The following is a 21128-nucleotide window of genomic DNA, read 5'->3' as shown; positions in this document are numbered from 1 at the left end:
ATGTATAGTAAGGCGTATTTTGCCCGAAAAAAACAACCATGTATAGCAAGGCGTTTTTAGCCTGAAAACAACGACCATGTATAGTAAGGCGTTTTAGCCTGAAAAAAACAACCATGTATAGCAAGGCATTTTTAGCATGAAAACGACGATGTATAGTAAGGCATTTATGGCCGAAAAATTGGACCATGTATAGCAAGGCTTTTTTAACTGAAAAAAACAACCATGTATAGTAAGCCGTTTTTAGCCCAAACAAAACAACCAAGCATAGTAAGGTGTTTTTTTGCTGAAAAAAAAACAACCATGCATAGTAAGGCGTTTTAGACGAAAAAAAAAAACAACCATGATAACAATACATAGAACGGTCGGAGTCAGGATCAAACCCTGAACCTCTTTCATGGTAAGCAAAGACTCTAACGACCTGGCCACAAGGCAGGCCACGTGTGCGCTACTTCGTGACATGTGAATAACGACCATGTATAGTAAGGCGTTTTTAGCCGAAATAAAACAACCATATTTTGCATGGCATTTTTAGCATGCCCCCCCCCCCCCCCCCCCCCCAAAAAAAAAAAAAAAAAAAAAAAAAAACGACCATGTACACTACAGTAAGGCATTTTTGGCCAAAAAAACACGACCATGTATAGTAAGGCGTTTTGAGTCCGAAAAAAAACAACCATGTATAGTCACGCATTTTTAGCCGAAAAAAACAAGCATGTATAATCAGGCGTTTTGAGCCCGAAAAAATGACCATGTATAATGAGCTGTTTTTAACCGAAAAAACGACCATGTATAAAAGCGTTTTTAGACGAAAAAAACGACCACGTATGGTAAGCCATTTTTTTTGCCTGAAAAAAAAGTCACAGTCAGCTTTATTGTCAAATATGCTAATAACAAACACCATGTATCGTAAGTCCATTCTTAACCAGTCAAATGCAGATTTAGCTCAGTGGTAGAGTGAATGCTTTGCGTCGATTGAGTTTCAGGTTAATTCCCAGGCATTTCTGCAGATTTCCCCATAGTGTGACTGTTGAAGGCTTTCCTATTCTAATTAAAAAATGACATTGTATCATAAGGCGTTTTGACCCTGAAAGAAACGACCATGTATGGTAAGGCATTTTTAGCTAGAAAAAAACGACCATGTATAGTAAGGCATTTTTAGCTAGAAAAAAACGACCATGTATAGTAAGGCATTTTTAACGGAAAAAAACGACCATGTCGAGTAAGCCAGTTTTTGCTGGAAAGGAAAACATGCATTTAGCTATGTATATAAAAAAAACGACCAGGCGTTTTTAGCTGAAAAAAAAACAACCATCTATAGTAAGGATTTTTTTGTCAAAAAAAACAACCATGTGTAGTAAGTCGTTTTTAGCCGGAAAAAAAACGACCATGTATCGTAAGGCGTTTTTAACTGAAAAAAGACCACGTATAATAAGGCGTTTTTAGCCCCGCCCCCCAAAAAAGGAGCATGTACCGCAAGGCGTATTCAGCCCTAAAAACGGGCATTTATAGTAAGCAGTTTTTAGTCCGAAAAAAAGCTCATGTGTAGGAAGGCATTTTTAGACTGAAAAAAAATGAATATGTATAGTAAAGCGTTTTTAGCCGAAAAAAGAGACAATAAGGTGTTTTTAGCCCCCCCAAAAAACGACCATATATAGTAAGGCGTTTTTTGCGGAAAAAAACGACTAAGGAAGGCATTTTAAAATGAAAAAAAAAAACCCACCATGTATAGTAAGGCGTTTTTAGTTGGAAAAGAAAGACCATGTATCGTAAGCCGTTTTAGCTGAAAAAAACGACCATATATAGTAAGGCGTTTTTTTGCTGAAAAAATGACCATGTATAGGAAAGTGTTTTTAGCTGAAAAAAACACCATGTATAGTAAGGCGTTTTTTTGCTGAAAAAATGACCATGTATAGGAAAGTGTTTTTAGCTGAAAAAAACACCATGTATAGTAAGGCGTTTTAGCCGGAAAAAAAAGACCATGTATCGTAAGCCGTTTTCAGCCGAAAAAAAAATTATCATGTACAGTCGTTTTTTTTTGAAAAAAAACTACCATGTATAGTAAGGTGTTTTTACTGAAAAAAATGACCATCTATAGTAAGCCGTTTTTAGCCAAAAAAACAACTATGTACGGGTATAGTAAGCCATTTTTAACTGAAAAAATGACCATGTACAATAAGGCGTTTTTAGCTGAAAAAAACGACCATGTATACTAAGGCATTTTTAGTCCCCCAAAAAACGTCCATGTATCGTAGGCCGTTTTCAGCTCTAAAAAAAAAAACAACCACGTATAATAAGGCAATTTTAGCCCCCCCCCCAAGAAAAAGGAGCATGTATTGTAAGGCGTATTCAGCCCTAAAAACAACAGCCATTCATAGTAAGCGGTTTTTAGTCGGAAAAAAGGTCATGATAGGAAGGCATTTTTGGCCTGAAAAAAAGACATGTAAAGTAAGGTGTTTTTATGTATAGTAAGGTGTTTTTAGGCAAAAAAAAAAGTACCATATATCGTAAGGCGTATTCAGCCCTAAAAACAACCACCATGTATAGTAAGCTGTTTTTAGTCTGATGTTTAAAGCTCGAACGCAATAACCACTCAACTACCAGGTTGGGCATTTGCACTCTACGTTGTGCCTGCTAAAAAATGGCAATTTTTAGCCCGGAAAAATAAAATGGCCATGTCAAGATCAAATGTGAAAATAAAAGAACAGTATCATCACAGTTCATAAAAAGATAGCTTTATTGCACAAGGTGTTCAGTATCTTTCCTTTTTTTCCTTTTTTTTTACATTTTCATAGAAAAAGAAAATGTTGATTTCAACACAAGCAATTGCAAATCAAATCAAACTTTTGCCCGCAAAATTAATATTAAGGAACAAGTGCTGCCTTTTCAAAGTGTTTTCATGACCCCCTCATTTCAGCATTTGCCACTTTGCACCCAGCAGAATGTTCGCAACATGCAAATGCTTCTGTGTCCTCAAGTGGGATTCCAACTTCAACACAAAAAAAAAAAAAAAAAAAAAAAAAAAAAACACGAAGACAAAAAAGGTCCAATAAAAGAAGAAATCATTTAAATTGTGCACTGCCCACTCTGAATTTCTTACAATAAATCAAGCTAAAGCAATTTTTCAATCCTTTTTTTTTAATAATTCGTCATCAAGTCCATTTGTTCCATTACAATAACTTCAATTTAACGTTTACATCGTGCCCTGGTATCTAAGTGAAGATGTCGAAAATAGTACTCATTTATACAAAAACACTTTCCTATGTACACAGGGTTTTGATTGACGGAATGAAATGATGTCAGACTGTTCAGAAGCAGAAAGGAAGCCTCTCTCATTGGTTAAGAGATGCCAAGTTGACACTCGGTCGTCTGTAAATTATTTTTTTCAATCCACTGGAAAGAAGGTATTCGGTATGAGCATCATTTTTTTCCTCAAATTTGGTCAATCACGCAGAAATTCAGTGAGAAAACTTCCATATGCCATGACAAAAGGGTCACATCGTTTTTTTTTGTTGTTGTTTGAGACATTAACTCATTCACTACCATTCATGAATTTATTCGGGAATTGAAAATATGATATAGAGCGCCATTCTCGAATTTGTTCGAGTTTTTTTTTTCATGCTTGGGTGCAGATAAAGCGCTGGCCATGGCCTCTGGCAGTGTTTTTTTTCTTTTCCACAAGGGGGCAGAATTTCCCTTTTTTCCATGTTAGCGCTTTTTTCCAGTTTTAGTTGTTGTTAAAGCGCTACATAAACCAATATGTATGTCGTGCATTGTATTTTGGAGAGCCGCCCTCATTTCAAACTCATATAACTCCAGACCCATAGGAATTAATTCATTTTTTTCTGTTGAAATAAGAGATTCTAAGGTTTCTTACGCTGAATTGAATATTTATGTAATCCTAAAACTAAATATTCTGTGAATCCTGGAATTCGAGCGACAATGACAAAAACCCTGGCACTGGAGTGGACACATTTTTGCACGTCTGGCAGTGAACGAGTTAAGAGATTGTTTAAATAATCCATAAACTGCCTACAAAACAGTTCCTCTCAAACATTTGACATCAAATTCCACTTTGGAAAAAATGGGAAGAAAAAAAATCCTTTGATGTCCAAGTATCATGAATGAAATGCCGGTAGTTTTGTGCTTTATATTTGAAAGATTATATGCAATGTAACATTATGTAGAATGTTAGCATCGTGAGGAAAAAAAACTGGATTAAAAACAAGCAAAAAATAAATATGTTTGGACACATTTTCGTTCTTTCGCAACAAAAGTTCAACCCACATGGTTAGTTTTCTACCTCACAACATCATCTCACACCACGACTTAAAGGACAACCGACGTCACTTTTATGTTTCCTAACTGACATCAGAAAAAAAACGTTTTATAGCATCTAAAATACCCAAAAACCGAAGTATGATATTTTTAGTGAAATGCAAAACACCAGTAAAAATGACTTAAAGTGTCCAAAATCTGCAAAAAAAATTGAGCTGCGAATTGAGCATTATCCGAAAGTCCCGCCCCCAGTTCGTGACGTCACGCCAAGACGTCTTGCATTGCTGGAGAATCAAAACAATGGCTTTAGATTCGGAGAATATGCTTTCTTGTTACATATCCAGTTATGAATATGATTCAAATTGTTCTGAAGAGGAAAGCATACATGTTTGCAATCGATTAAATAATTTATTCCGTGCCATTTTGAGGCAACATTGGGGGGAAATGTCTCACCCAAAAAGAGGCAGAAGAAAATGGCGACCTCTTGTAGACATGACTGGTTGGCTGATAAATTCCTTATATTGATATTGGGCGCCCTCTTCTGGTGCAACACGAGGTTTTCAGACCAAACAAGCATTGACGTGATGGAAGGACTGCTACAATGTGTCCTTTTTTTCGGTCAGGGGCGTTCCTTCAGTGACGTCACGTACGGACTCGTCACCAACTGAAAAACAAGACTTGCGGAATATTCAGCGCAAGTCTTAAAACGTAAAATATAGCTATATGCGGTGGAATCTTTGTAAAATACGCTCAGTAGAAGTCATTTGAAGGAATTTTACAAACTATGGACACAACTTGTCCGGAGACGTCGGTTGTCCTTTAACTGTGCTTTATTTCCCAAGCCCCATCCACATGCAGCCTGAATCGCAAAGAAGAAGAACAGAAGGCAGCCTCAACATCCTTGCACTTATTTATTTATTTTACTCTCGGCTGGGAGACTTTAAACTCCCCGTTAAACTCTGTCATTTCTTTTGGAGCGATTGTCTTGTGATCTTTTTCGAATATATTTTCAATTTGAACTAAGTTATTTTTTTCTGAACAGTCATATATTTGCTATATATTTGAATAGAAATATATATGTACATATATATCGCTATACTGTATATATCTATTTTTTAAAACAAACATAAATATTTTTCTATTGCGAGTGTCCTGCTCTTGGTTATGTTTGATCATTGCAAAACATTTAGAGCAACTTTATTTTAATATTTTTTATTTGATTGTAATCCTAACTGATTCTTTATTATGGGATTATGCTTTTGCTGGAATACAGGTAACATCCGACTTGTGACCGAGTTCCGTTCCGACAAAAAGGTCGTAAGTCGAAATGGTCGTAAATTGAAATCCATTCAAAATGTTAAATAGAAACTTTGAGGCTAAATGACTCACAAACTCTCCCCTCTGGTGCAATCACGTGGTCGATTTCTGTGCGAGAGTGAGATGCCGGCTGGCTAAAATTGTCGTACGCATTGCCAGCCTGCTCGGGCGCTGCGGTGCCAGGCGTAGAATAAAAAATAAATAAAAATAGGGTCTGGAAGTCGTGGTTGTAAGTATGGGTGGTCGTAAGTCGAGCCGGTTGTTAGTCGGATGCTACCTGTATATTGTGACAAACTCAAAAGTCAATCAAATAAAGAGGTAGAGCACCATGCATAAAGCTAAACTCGAAACACGGAGGCGTCGTCTCTTTTGTGTTCACTAACTAAGCATTTCAATCAAGGCTGTGTTGAGAATCAATCACTCATGCGCCGCTTCCTCATCGCAATACAGTTTTCCTCCCCATTTTTGTGCCCTCAACCTATCTTCAAGCCAAAGCTATGTATGTATGTACGACAATATTGTATTGCTTTGGTGTAATCTTGTGGCATGTTCTCGTATAGCCAATTGTATTTTTCTTATTATGTGCATTATGTTTTATAGTCGGGGTAGTCAAATGTACAGATTTGTTAAATGAAAAATGTTACAGTCCATACAAGCCATCATTCTGTCAGAGATATGACAGTCAGACACCGTGGACAGAGACTCGGAACCAGAAAGATTGTTCCCACTGCCGGCAGGAGACGTATGTCATGATGACTGCGTCACCACGGTGTCCACGGTGTCTGACTGTCATATCTCTGACACATTCCAAGAAAGATGGCATGTGAGTAAAATGTACTGTGAATAAAAATTAAATAGAGTGACTTCCTTTGGGACCTTCAATTGAACACAATACAAAGACCAGATATTTATAGTAATCTTATGAATGTTTATCTATTTTGGGGGGTTGATGTGGGAGAGGGTTCGGGGTTATTTGATTTTGTATTTGGTGCTTCATAACACATTTAAAAATGCTGAGCCATAACTGGTCAAATGAAATCCCCATTTGCTTGGAAAAGCAGGTTGCGGTCTGACAGGTCCGGACTAAATTGTTTTTATTGTTATTTTTTTGAAATTATGTGATAGAACGTCCATCCTCACAGCAGGGACTGTCTACAAGATTAAAATAATCTCTTTTGTCAACACCTTGGTTCCTGCTGATTTTACTACCATCTTCTAACATTGTGAAGAGCCATGAACCAGAGGGAACGATCATTTTTAAACCCATCATTATGGTCATCCCATCCATGAAAAAATAGTTACATTAGTTACTTTCTTTCAATTCCAAGAATTAGAAACCTACAAAGCGTCAACATTTGGTGTTCTTATTTCCTGCAGACTAATTGGGTGTGATATAATAGCGACAAAGATATCCTGTTCTTGCTCTTTTAGAACATATTGCAGGTGTCAAATGTAAAATAACTGGACATTACGGAAAAAAATTAATCAGTTTTAACTCATTCATTGCCATTCTCGAATTTATTCGGGAATTGATAATGTGATTGGATTGGATTGGATTGGATATGCCTTTATTAGTCTCACAGTGGAGAAATTTACATTTACATGATGTAGAGCAGCATTTCCCTTTTTTCCATGTTAGCAATTTTTTCCAGCTTCAGCTGTTTTTAAAGCGCTGTATAAACCAATATGTATGTATTGCATTGTATTTTGTACAGCCGCCTTCATTTCAAGCTCATATAACTCCAGACCCATATAATTTAGGAATGAACTCTCTTTTTCTGCTGACAGAAAAAGAGAGATCCATATATTTAGGAATTAACACGTTTTTTTAATGAAAGAAGATATTCTAAGGTTTCTTATGCTGCATTGAATGTTCATGTAGTCCTAAAACTCAATATTTTTTGAGTCCTGGAATTTGAGTGTAAATGACAAAAACCCTGGCATTGGAGTGTATACATTTTTTCACATCATCTAGCAGTGTTAACATGAAATATCTGTCTTTGTGGTACCATCAATTCCATCCCAGCTATTATAGTCTGTTCTGATTGATATTTTACACAACATGCTAACTTTTTTGAAGTGGACTGTCATTCACTTGAAGGCTAATTTTTGTCATTTTGTAGGTTGCTACAATTTTATCGATATTTTTTCAATGCGAGGTTGGGAAACAATGGTCGACAGGATAGTCTACTCTATCCTCACTAGGTTTTTTACAGTGCTATAAATTGGTCATCTGATTAAAAAGAGCAATCTACAATATAGTGAGTCGGGAGTGATTTGAGAGCACAGGCCATTTGTCAGTCTGCTTGATGTATTTGCCAAGCACAGTGACCTTTTATGGATATGATGTTAGGGGACGTTAAAGAAAGGATTCCAGGTAAAATAACCGCAGTACTGACGAATAATTACGGCTCCCGTATGAGTTACTTCTTAACCTTTGCCTCTCTTTCAATTGCAAACAATGATCATTGAAAAATAAATTCAAAATGCAGCTTCCTAAATACAAAATGGACTATGGGTTTGCGTGTATGGACGCTCAGCATACAGATTGACTTTTAAAAAGGTCCACCGTTGTGTGCTTGCCACACGTGCTCATGTACCGTATATATTTACACATATACACCCGCACGCACGGACACCGCCGGTTTGAGAATCTGCATGTGAGATTATATTCCAGGGATTAGTACTCACTATGAATGAGTACTGACTCACTGGCAAAAGACATTTTATGCCGCAAGTCAGGTGGCCAAAGCATAACGGTAAAAGTATCCTGCTGTGGTGCAATGCAGTGATATGGGTTCCTTTGCACCTAAAACATAACAGAAATTCAAGCAACCACCTCTTTCAGCCTATGGAGAGGATTTTGTGCATACGTTGGGGGTCAAAGCGGACAAATAAATGATGTGTGTTTTGAAGTGGTCTCAGAAAGATGTGGGAGAAACACAAACAGACCGAAAGAAAGGCAGCCGACTGTGCTGTGGAGACCCCCCCCCCCAACTCCATCACACTGCAGTGTTCATGGGAGCCCCAGGAGCCCCCTTCAGCCTGGCATAGCACAGGCACCTATGGGTGAAGAGCGGCTTGGTGTTTCCCTCACCCCACATTTGACTGCTAATCTTTTTAACTAGCCGCCGCAATGTCAGGCTACACCAGTGTGTACGACTTAGAGTAGGCCCCGGCACCCCCATCCCTCTGCTTCTGTAGTCTGCCAAGGCCTGACGAGCTGCTCTCCAAAACAGAGTCTCTGGATCCTCCCACCTTAGAAGAAGAGGAAGAGGAAGCGCCACCAGGCGTGCCTCCCGTGGCTCCCACAGCCCCTCCGGAGGATGATGACGACCCAGCGGCAGTGGCGGCGGTAGCTGCCGCCGCCACCGCTGCGCTCTGAGCCCCTGTGGCCATAGTGACAGTCCTCTGGGGAAGGGTGGAGCAGCTGGAGCTGGTGGACATGCCTCCACCTCCAGAAGCTCCTCCAGCAGACGTCCCGGAAGACGTGAGGTTGGACAGGCCAGAGTGGCCCATGGTTAGGGCCTGCTGTTTAGTCGAGTCCATCGTCATATGACGGTACGTACGCTGGGCCAGGCCGCGGATGGAGGCTTCGCGTGGGGGGACCACTGGGCACGGGTCATGATGGTCGGACTGCTTTCGGAAGAAGGGGTCTGACTTCATGTAGAGGGGGATGTTGCAGTAGTCACCTGAAGTAGTCACAAAGTTTCAATTCATTGGTGGACAGGAATGCGTCAAGGTCGGCCAGCAGAGGTGTCAAAGTCATTTTTTTTCCCGCGGGCCACATGTTTGCGTGTGTGTGTGTGTGTGTGTGTATGCGTGTGTGTGTGTGTGTGTGTGTGTGTGTGTGTGTGTGTGTGTGTGTGTGTGTGTGTTACATAGGACAATTTGACGTTTTGGTTCGGACTTGGAATTTCATAATTTGCTTTCACGGGCCGAATAAAATGATGTGATAGGCCAGATTTGGGCCCCAGGCCTTGACTTTGACACCTGTGGCTTCGAGTAATGGTATTCAAAGTTTTGTTCGCTCTTTGTTTTCTCAATCTTAGATTTATATTGACAACGCGGTTTGCAAACATTGTGGTTCTGTAAAAAATATATATAGCAATAATAATACTAATAATAATAATAATACTAATAATAATAATAATAATAATGAGAGCATTAAGCTAGCTCACCTTTCTAAGTTATAAAAAGTGACCCATTTTAAATATATATATATATATATATATATATATATTTTAGTCTATCTGTATAGTTCTTTGTTTGATAGCAAACTTTCACTGCCGTAGTAGTAGCAATAAACAGCTTGAAGCCTCTTTTTGGAAGAATTGCTTCATCATTGACCAAACTAGAGCTTATTACATTTGCTTGCCAGGGTAGTTAAGCGGATTTTGTTGTCGTCATGCAGTGTTAAGATCTCAAATTTTAACTCAAGCCACTTAGAATCCAAGATATCACTGTCATTATTTTTACTTAGGAAAGAAAAGGACTTACTCTTGGCGCGGTGTGGGATGGGCACGGCTACATTCTTGCCGCGATCGTAGTCCTGGGGCTTGGGCGGCGAGGCGGTGAAGCGGCAGATGCCGGGTTCCGATGGCGTGCTCATGGACGTCATGCTGTCCGCGTTGTCGTTGGTGCCTGTGGTCATCTGGTCGGACGAGCTGTCGGAGATGAAGCACTCTGTGATCTCAAATTTGGCGTGTTGCAGGTGCTCCTCCAGCTTGGCGTGCTCGTACGCCCTAGCCAACTCCTCATAGGTGGACGAGGCGCTCTCCGTCGACACCATGCTGTTACGACCCTTATCTGCGGAAATGAAGGTACTACAGCATCACAAAAATATCTGCCAGCTGCATTCATGAAATAGTTTTGAATAATTCAATGCATCTAAATATATTTATATATATCAGAATCAGAAAACCTTTATTCGTATGGGGAAATTTGCAGTCCACAGCAGCAATTTGAAAGGGGATGGGGTGGGGTATCTATTCTTTTCAGCATAAATGTTTATAGGCGTCTAATAGTGCTTCACCCATGTGAAAATTAAATCACAGATATAAAAAAAAATCCCCTTTGTGTGGCAATGCAACATAGAGACAAGGGGTGGCGTTAGCCAGCTATGGCCACTCTGTAGCTCTGCCCCTGCGAAGCTTTTCTGAGAATGTGGCATTGCATTGTCGTCAAATCTAGTCCTGAAAAATGTCCTAAATGACGACCTGCTTCAGCTCTTCAGCCCGCCCAAATACTTCAACCCATTCTACTCAGCATACATTCACAGCTAAGAGCTAAATAAAAATAAACTAATAAATAACTAAATAAATACACAAAGAAACAAACAAACAAATGAATGAATAAATACATAAATATACAAATAAACAAATAAATATATTAATGAATAAAAATATAAATCAAATATATATAAAATAAATAACTAAATAAAGAATGAATGAATAAATGCATAAATACATAAATACAGAAATACAGAAAGAAATTAACTCATTCATTGCCATTCACAAATTTATACGAGAATTGAAAATATGACAAAGCGCCTTTGCTGAATGAGTTTGTGTTTTGTGAACTGGCCAGACTTCTGCCAATGTTTTATCCCTTCCACAAGGGGCAGCATTTCCCTTTTTTCCTGTTAAGTAATAATAATAATAATAATAATAATACATTTTATTTATAAGCGCCTTTCAAAACTCTCAAGGACACTTTACAGGCTTTGCCGCCCTCATTTCATGCTCATATGAATCCAGACCCATATAATTTAGGAAATAACTATTTTAGGTTTCTTACACTGCATTGAATGTTTATGTAGTCTTAAAACTCAATATTATGCAGGTCCTGGAATTCAAGTGACAATGACAAAAATCCTGGCACAGGAGTGAACATATTTTTGTACGTCTGGCCGTGAATGAGTTAAAAATTAAAGACAAATAAAATAAAATAAAGTAAAATAAAATAAAATAAAATAAAATAAAATACAAATGTTTTTTTACATAGAGAGCACAAAATTGTTCATGTGATACAACTACTGCTGTGTAGTAAATATTTCAATGTCACCCATGTACCAACCTGTATCCTGCGAGAGGCTGGCGCTGTAGCTGTCGCTCTCAGTGACGGTGATGCCATGTTGCGAACTAACAGTGCGCCAATCCGAGGCGAGAACGCGGGCCGGTGTGGAACCCTGACACTTGGTCAGAGTCCACTGACTGGAGTATCGGTTCCTGATGCTGTGGGCGGATTTGATGCTCTTTCTCGAAACTGGATCTGGTGGGTGAACGTAGACTACGTTTCAAGTCAGGAGCCAAAATTCGCCAAATGAGATTCTTAAGACACTTTAGGTGGGGTTCAGCAAACCAGGAAGACATGTAGGTCATATCGACACTTGCATGATCACGCACTGCTTCAGTTACGTCAAATTTGTCTCACAAGGCCCAACGAGGAGAAGGATCACTTACTGGTTCCTGGTCTGATGTCTGACATGTCAATCAAAGGACCAGTGTTCTGGATGAGAGCAGGGTGGTGAACGGACACACCTGCGCAGAAGCTTTGCGGGTTCCCGGTCTGATTGAACTCCGTGTCAGTCACAGGTATGGTGGCCTTGTCCTCGCCTGTTCGAGAAGGTAGAAACAGCTTTGATAAACGAGTCCTGCCTTTATTATTCCTGTGCCGTGCTCATAGATGCAAGCACAACAACACTCTGTCTCTCTTGCTCGCTCTTTCTGCCTTCCTCTCACCGATCTGCTTGATGCCCTCTTTGTCTTCGATCAGCAGCTGCACTCTCGGGATGTCGATGTGTAAGCGCGGGCCCTGAGGCGGCCCCTTCACCGGGGTGTCAAAGCTTCGGTTGTTTTTACTAGTCCACACACACACACACAAACACGCACAAATAGTCACAGTGCTGGGATTGGACCAAACGTTTGGGTGATGTGTGTATTTGGGAAGCTGATATTAAGGTTAAGAGTTGAAGTTATCGCTTACCTGATCAGCATCTCTGCCAGACTTTTGGCATCTGTAAAAAAATACATATATACATATACAAGAATGTGTTATTTTCTGGAAAAATCATAAAATTAAAAAAAAAAAAATAAAATAAATAATTAAATCTTCTTTTCCTTTCGGCTTTTCCCTTTAAGGGGTCGCCAAAGCAAATCAGTGTCCTCCATTTTTTAGGTTTGATCCGCATGTTTGTTTCGGCCAAGCTTATATGTCGGATGCCCTTCCTGACACAACCCTCTGTATTGATCCGGGCTTGGAACCGGCACAAGAAGACATATGTCCCTTTGTGGCTACAGAAGAAGCAACTCGCTCAGTAAAACTCGCTCACCACCTTTTCCAGCTACTCCCCTCAGGCAGGCGCTACCGATCCATGCGCACCAAATCCAGCAGACATTTAAACAGCTTCTTCCCCCAAGCCATTAACTCTTTGAACTCTTTCAACAGTAGCCAAAATAGAACTGTATAGTGCCACTTAGCAGTTTTTTTTTGACAACGATACTAGTGCAGCGTGTTCTACCGGAAACAAATTCCTTGTGTGTTCTACATACATGGCAATAAAGATGATTCTGATTCTGATTCTGAAAAGGCTCCCAAACCCAAAATGGTCATCGGCACTACAGTTTATTTCTTTAATTAAAATACAATAGCACATTTCTTGTACATAAAATAAGGTATATTGTGTAGTTTTAAGGCATATTTAGTAGAAAATTATGTTTTATGGGGACCTGGGAACGGATTACTCTCATTTTAATGATTTCCTATGGGAAATTAATTTTTGGAATACACACTTTTCACCTTACACACACTTTCTGGGAGCCAAATAAATAAACAAACCAAAACAAAATAACAAAAGCTTTCTAAAATCAAAATGTACTCGTCCACATGGAACGGAGTTATTCATTTACAATTGAACTTTCTAAATGTGGAATTTTTATTTTCTGGGGGTTTGATTTCAGGTTTAACCACTCTGGAAAATGTTGAGATTTAGATTTCACGTGGAAGGGTAGTAGAATTTTAAAACATGAACACAGGAAGCTGTGTGTTCCATAAAACAAACAAACAAACAAACAAACAAACAAACATGAATAAATAAATAAGTACATCAATACAAAAAACAAATGTCAGAGATTTTCACTGACACAAAGGCTCGAACACAGGAAGATTGTCTTTTACTGCCGGCAAGGGGCGCAGTTTTCATGAAGCCACTTTGTGGGCGCCTCTCGACCAACGGCCGACCTCAGCAACCTCTAACCAAGCATTTTATTGTGATTACATGCAGATTCAAGTGTCATAATAGTAAAATGCTCCCTTATTGATTTGAATATCACTCCCCTGGACGACCCATGGACACCCCTCCAAGTCGTCCCGTTGCACAAGCATCAACATACATAAACCAACAGAACGTAGACATTTTAATGAGTGGCCTTTGGCATGAATTGATACATTTGTAACCTGGCTAATGATATCTTCTTGTGCAGGAGTGTACTAAATATTCCCTTTTGCCCTGGGTTAGATAGATCACTGACTCAATGATGACAATTTAACAGGCTGTGTCTGTTCGCCTCAAATAGACCCCAACTAAGCATACAAACAAGATAAAGCTTTTAAACATCAAAAAACAAACACAAAACAACTCATTGGCTGAGGTAAAACTTAATTCCAACATCTGTTTGAAGTCCTTTCCCATTTCAGGCTGCCTTGTTCTGATTGCCAACTCATTACACTCACACCTCTGACTTGTTTACATCTCTTCTCACCTCGCAGTCGCTTCAGCCTTTTTTCTTTACGTTTCTTGCGGATGATGAAGAGGAGCGCCACGCCAAGAGTTACCAGGATCACTGGACAGCCGATAGAAAACAGCTTCTTGACGTCGTCATTTTTTTCCAAAGGAGACTTGATGGGAGGAATTGTACCTGAGCAAAAATAATTAAATAACACTAATAAATCTAAAAAGAAGAGATAAAATCTAATACGATACATAACATCTTGATTTATTGCTTTCACAACAGCTGAAGCTGTAGCAAAGCGCTTAACATGGACAACTATCATAAACAGGAAATAAAGCAGTCACAAAGATAGTAGAAACCACCAGGGAGATGACGATCATATCGGACAGTATGAGGTTCAAGTATCATCAACTCACTGCCGTCATAATCCAGCGTTGCAAACTGGGAGCTCTGGTTGCCACAGCCAGCACTGTTACAGGCTTTCATCTTAAGTTCGTACCAGGTGGCCTCTCGCAGCTCAGCCAGGAACACTTCTTTGGTGGCATTGGTGCGCACATTCTGCCATGCCCACGTACCTGAAGCATTTCACCATTTACTGTTAGATCATGACAGTGGCGGGCCGTGCATGTCAACCTTAGGCCTTCAGTTGTGCTCCGTCTGAATCAAACCAATGCTGTGAGTGTTAGCCAGGAATTAACTTGTGACTTGAAGAAACTTGAGAAATACTGTCATTTGCTACTTTTGCTAGCTTCAGAGCTGTCCAACCTTTATTAATGATGTCCATCTATTCTTGAAAAGTCCGTCTTGAAAATGGCTTTATATTTGCTTATAAAGCTCGCTACACATACAGTGTGCTAGCTCTGGCCAATATACTCTTATCACTAGTGGCTAGTGATACTACGATTGGCTAGTGACTAGCCATTCATGTGACTAGCCAATCATAGTTTGCGAAAACTGACGTCTCCAGTGCCTTCAAGCAGGCCTTGGGTTGCCAACTCAAACTCTGATTGGTTAAATCAATAGTTTCATCGACATTGATTTTTATGCTCAAAGGCCCGCAGAACTGATTGTGAAGGCGTCCAGATAGATTTTTGACTCTGGTAACAAATGATGGCGGTTAAATGCTTAAATATGAAACACATCTGGAAGCAGTACAACAAGGGAAAACAATGAAAAGAGCTGAAAGAAATTTTGCAATTATATTTAATAAAAATTCAGGGACAAAATATAATTCAAATTAGTCTGTGATCCAGATATTTTTAGGCCAGCAGAAAAGGCCTTGCAGGCCTTGACGGCCCACCACTGGATCATGATTAGAACGATTTTATCAACAAAGATGGAAACCACTCACCTTTCGGGCGAAACTCGAGTGTCACAGCACCAATCGGACAGCCACCGCTGGCCCAGCCTTGCAGGTTGAGGCGGGCGTGACTGGAGTTGATGTGGGTGAAAACGGGTTGGTCCTTGTTGAACTGGGGCTCTGGAAATCATCAAGACCACAGTTATTTACAGATTTTGGGTAGCAAGGCTGAATACAGTGGGGCCTCGGTTTACGAACACCTCTCCTTACGAATTTTTCTTTTTACAAACGTTAAATTTATGAAAATTAAACCGTGGATTAAGCACTACTTTTCGGGATGCACACCCACCACGGCTGGCGGAGTAATCTTCGGCGGAAGAACATCAAAGTACACGACCGAACAGCGCCCCAGCCGGCCTACCTTTCCACACCCCCTTTCTCTGTATGCACACATCGATCGCCTCCAAGGAGTTTTTTACAGATACTTTTGCTGTTATGGGACCAAAAAAGACCCCACCACAGACTCGTGTTCAGCCGAAGAAGACACAAAGCAAAATTACAGTCGAGGAGAAGAAGGAGATCATTGAGAAGGTGTGCGAACGAGGTGTGCGTTTGTCTAATTTAGCAATCGCGTAAGTTATTGTGCCCCCGTGTGCCATTTTATTTTCCGAGCTTGTTAGGCTGGATGGTTTGCTCCCGCCCGCCTACTTGATGTACCCCTTTTTGTGGTTTATTTTGTCACGTTATTCCGGGTCCGTGGAATCATCGGATCCGCGCTTTTTGTTGTAATAAAATCTCTGCCAGCACCTACGTCTCTGTACTTTTGAAAGACATCTCATTGCCATATTTTTTCATTTCAATATTAATATAATCTCAACCCTGTTTCGGATAAGCAATGTTGAAAATGAGTAAATGGAAGTATTTTGGTCTTATATGTTAGGCTTATGGTAACATTTAGGCAACATAACTGTGAACTAATATTAATATACAGTATCTACATCAATTAAATCAAAACACACTTTGACTTGCACTCTTTAAAGTGCACAAGATGACGCTTTCACAAAGTGTGCTGAATGGGTGGACATTTTTTGCCGAACATGATTAAGTTAGCAAGTTGACTGTGTGCGACTATTTAACGCAAACAATATTTTTGTAACATCCAAAAGGTTTTCGTTGTATCGGTTGTCATTTCACAATGAATGACAACACTCTCTGTTCTTTGAGGTGAGTCTCACCTCGTCCATGGGTCTTGGCCTCAATAATTTCACTGATCCGTCCCGCTCCGACGCTGTTCTTCGCCACCAGCTTGACTTTGTACCAGGTGCCGCAGCGTAGGTTTTCCAATTTAAAGGAGCGCTCGGTTGAGCTGATGAAAACATCTTTCCACTCCTCTGTGTTGTCTACAGAGTACTGCAGCACAAAACCTGCCCACGGAACAAACAAAAGTGTCACATCTATTAATGACATTCATCACTTAGAAACTAACAGCATCCTTGGCCTTCATTTTGTTAAGTGACAAACACGGCTACGTCTACATTCCACTAGGTGGGAGTATTAGTCTGTTCTAATGACCTCAAACAAAGCTCAGTTTCAAGGACACCCTAGTTTTCCGAGGTTAATTTAAAACCTCAAGCGTACTCTTCAAAACATATTTTATAATGAGGGTAATGAATTTTCATCTATTTTCATTTTGTAAAACACAACATGAAATCAGTTAGAAGGAAAAAACATCTTCCTGCCATATTCACTTTTTGTCCTTGTTTACCTCTTTTCCATACTGTGTTCTTCAGTTTACATGCATTGGGTTAATTGTTTGATCAATTATATGGGGTAAAGTATATACACTTATCGACACTCAATTAAGGATGTCAACCTTGGATAATAGCTGCCCTTATAAAACGTTCCCGTATAAAAGTTGGAGAACGCTGTACATTATTTGAAATGATTAAAAAAAAAAGATAATACAAGCGGAAATGCAGACGGCTTACCGCGCATGCGCATGTTATGCTTTTATCAATCCAACAATACACAGCGCTAAAAAAATGGAAAAAAAAAAAAAAATAAAATACAATTTATGATTATTTTTTCTGGTTTGTCGTGACAATAGTAGCGATCGGCAGCAGCATTGTCGTTGGCTACCAGCAGTGGATTTGAGCCAAAATGGTCTTTGTAATATCGGCTCACAATTTTAAAAAAAATCCCGGATAAAAGTTGTAGTACGCCATACATTATTTGAAATGATAAAAAAAAACCCCGCAGAAAACGTATGTCTTGACAGGTATGATATTTGCTGCTCAAATTAAAAAGATCCAATATGTTTCCTTGACTGAGGTAACATTTTTTTTTTGAGTAATGTAACCTCACTTTATCAACCTTATGGTAAAGCTATGCTAAAAAAAATCCAATAAATTTCATAAAATGTAATGAAAAAAATGGATTTAAAAAAAGTCCTATGTATTCATACTTCTAATAGAGCTTCCGCCATTATCTCCTGGTATCCAGGCCAGAGTGATGGAAGAAGTGGAGGTCGTGGACACAGTGAGCCGAGGCTGGTCTGGGGGAACTGCACAGAAGAAGACACAACGAATGTTAAAACGCTCCCTCCACACACGCCCAAGAATAAACATCAGCAGATGCAGCCAGTTTTCCACCTTGCACTAAAAGATTGACGATGATGGTGTCAAAGCCCAACGTGTTGGTGGCCGTGCAGGTGTAGTAGCCAGAATCTTCAGCTTTGATGGTGCGTAACACCAGAGTGCCATTGGCCATAATCACACGTTGTCCATCCAGAGACACTGGGATAGCTGTGTTCTCACTACCAGAGACAAACACATTACATTTTACACCATTGTTTGAATTTAGGCTCCATTGATTCACTTCTGTGTCGTTTATTTTTTACCTGTCTTTAGTCCATTTTATGGTTGGTGTTGGCTCGCCTACAGAGTTGCAAGGCAGCCGTACGTCTTTCATCCATGGAGTGGTCACCGTACCCCCAAATGATAGGATCTTGGCAGGGGCTGTTTGAATATGGAAAAGAAGGCATGAAGACGCTTGTGGCACTAATTTCATGCAGCGGCAGGTGAAGTTTAGCGTGTATTTTGGCAGACTGAGAGTGTAGTTCATCACAGAACGGGTCTAAGTTGTGGCTCAGGTTGTGTAACATAATTTGGTGGATTTGATTGAGGTTCAGGCCCACAGATTTTATCCTCCACTCATATGTCTGGTGGATTGTACTTACCGTATTTTCCGGTGTATAAGGCGCACCCAAAAGCCATTAAAAAATAAAACAAAGAACAATATGCCTTTTCCAAACATATTTGACATACTTCGGTGTACTTTAGGAGATACCTCCTACTGCTGGTACATACGTAAGAAAAGGCCACACTTAAATTAGCTGACTTATTTGACATACTGTATTTTCCGGTATATGGGGTGCACCCAAAAACCATTAAAAAAACGTTTTGCCCGAATATGCCTTTTCCAAACCTATTTGAAATACAGTAAAGTCTCGTTATATCGATATCGGATATATCGATAGTCCCGGTTATATCGATACTAGTTCTATGCACGCACGGAGAAAATTACATGCAAACAGGGTCGGATATATCGATAGTCCCGGTTATATCGATATTTTTTCGGACTCCCTTGAATATCGATATAACGAGACTTTACTGTACTGTATTTTCCGGGGTATAAGGCGCACCCAAAAGCCTTCATTTTCTTCAAAAGATGAAATTTTCATTTTCTTCAAAAGGTGCACCTTATACGCAGGTGCACCTTATATGTGAAGTAATGTTGAGCCAAACCAGGTCTCGCAACAACTGTCAGCAGCCACCGACTTCATTTTCCTTCGTAGAAGAGGTAGCGCGTAAACCCAGCCTCTACAGTAGCACTTTATAATGTTGTGTGCTTTATATTTGGAAAACTATCATCTATTTATATATTATACTTGGAAAACTCTTATCATTCATTGAAGGTGCGCCTTATACTCCGGTGCGCTTTATATATGGAAAACGAAAATACACTTTCATTGGGGGTTGCCACAATGAATCAGTGACCTCTATATTCAGTTTTGATTCGCATGTTTGTTTTGACCAAGCTTTTACGTCGGATGCCCTTCCTGACAAAACCCTCTGTATTTATCCGGGCACAAGAAGACACTGGCTTATGTCCCCTTGTGGCTACAGAACAAGCAACTCTATAAACTGAATAAAGATGAAGATGCTCAGGAAAAGGCTCCCAAACACAAAATTGTCATTGGCAAAGCAACATTCAAAAAAGCAATACTATGCTCACCATTTGCGCCCTATACTCCAGTGCGCCTTATACACCGGAAAATATGATACTTCATAAATATAACAAAAGCTAACAGCTTGTATCTGACCCACTGAATAATTATATAAAACAATTCATTTACCACATCACCAGTATTGGATATTTAAAACACCCTCCAGTATACTTGTCAACCCCCCAAAAAAGTTCAATTTTTTCTAAATTGTTCCCAATTGGAAGCCCAAAAACAGATTAAAATATGTCTCCCTCGACTGCATGTGATGGCTCAAACCTTGTGCTAAACCGTAACAAATGACATTGCCCAGCAAAGTACAATGTGAATAAACAGAACGTGATAAAGAATGAGCCGAGAGGATATGACGGGGAGAAAAAAAAAATCCATTCAATCAGGGGCCTCGTCAGCCTTCCACTTATTTTCCCTGGCAAGGCTTCTTAACGCCAGCACTCTAGTACACTTATATTTGGTTAAATGAAGTATTGAGTGGGCAAGCCTGCGGAGGGGTCATTTACAGCTGTCAATCACACACTCACACAACACACAAACACGCAGGAAAAATCTTACACGAGGGAGTCACAAAAAAAAACAACAACAACACCAAAAACAGTATTTATAAATTCCATCTCTAGTGTTGTTTCTCTCCTTTTAATCCACCGGCTATTGATTTTACTGGGCTTTTCATAGTCTGGGGTGTTTGTTAACACTTCTCCCGTCATGCCATTTTTTCTTAGCCTTATGCAGCCCCTCAATCACCATCCTTGGTTTAGAGTACTTTATCCGGTGCCCCTCTGAACCTAGAAATCAAATAGAGCACCATGCTATGCTGCATGAAAACGGGCAGTATAACACAGGCATTGAGTGGAAATACGGTGGAGAAAAAAATTACATGGATGGTCACACTTGGTGTGTACTTTTTGGTCACCAAGAAACTGCACAAAACAGACACACAGATCCAAACACGGTGTATCTCAGATGAGCTTCTCAGATATATGCAGTAGGGTATAAGTTGTCTTTTGAAATGGATCATTAACTCACTGAAGAGCTTCTCTACAGTACTCGCCGACTAACTCAGTGGACAAGTCAAGTCATCTCACATCCGAAAGCCACTTTTCCACAATGGGACCTCACCCTTGGCAGCGGGCTCAACAGTGACCTTGTCGCTGAAGTTTCCTCGTCCTGCAGTGGTGACGGCTGCAGCCCAAATTAAGTATTGCTG

General features: G+C 39.8%; 1 protein-coding gene across 2 annotated transcripts in view; it reads right to left on the bottom strand.

The window, feature by feature from the left end:
• Positions 1-7197: 7197 nt before the first annotated feature.
• Positions 7198-21128, bottom strand: part of dscaml1 (DS cell adhesion molecule like 1) — a 112505-nt gene continuing 98574 nt past the window's right edge. The window contains exons 22-35 of one of the 2 annotated variants that reach the window (XM_089013919.1): positions 21041-21128; positions 18521-18638; positions 18273-18436; positions 18086-18184; positions 16857-17045; positions 15673-15801; positions 14738-14896; positions 14352-14507; positions 12577-12607; positions 12333-12451; positions 12054-12206; positions 11668-11862; positions 10090-10398; positions 7198-9281 (exon numbers count right to left, since the gene is read on the bottom strand). The exon at positions 21041-21128 is cut by the window's right edge and continues 66 nt beyond it. In XM_089013919.1, coding sequence (XP_088870045.1) covers positions 8734-9281; positions 10090-10398; positions 11668-11862; positions 12054-12206; positions 12333-12451; positions 12577-12607; positions 14352-14507; positions 14738-14896; positions 15673-15801; positions 16857-17045; positions 18086-18184; positions 18273-18436; positions 18521-18638; positions 21041-21128 — 2457 coding nt within the window. In that variant the 3' untranslated portion in view covers positions 7198-8733. The remainder of the gene's footprint in view (positions 9282-10089; positions 10399-11667; positions 11863-12053; positions 12207-12332; positions 12452-12576; positions 12608-14351; positions 14508-14737; positions 14897-15672; positions 15802-16856; positions 17046-18085; positions 18185-18272; positions 18437-18520; positions 18639-21040) is intronic. The other variant, XM_089013920.1, reaches the window with a different exon arrangement.

Source organism: Hippocampus bargibanti, linkage group LG14 (assembly GCF_051943395.1).
Source record: "Hippocampus bargibanti isolate YZ-2025 linkage group LG14, ASM5194339v1, whole genome shotgun sequence".
NCBI lineage: Eukaryota > Metazoa > Chordata > Actinopteri > Syngnathiformes > Syngnathidae > Hippocampus > Hippocampus bargibanti.
The sequence above is the reverse complement of the archived record's forward strand: the minus strand, read 5'-3'. Positions and strand labels throughout refer to the sequence as shown.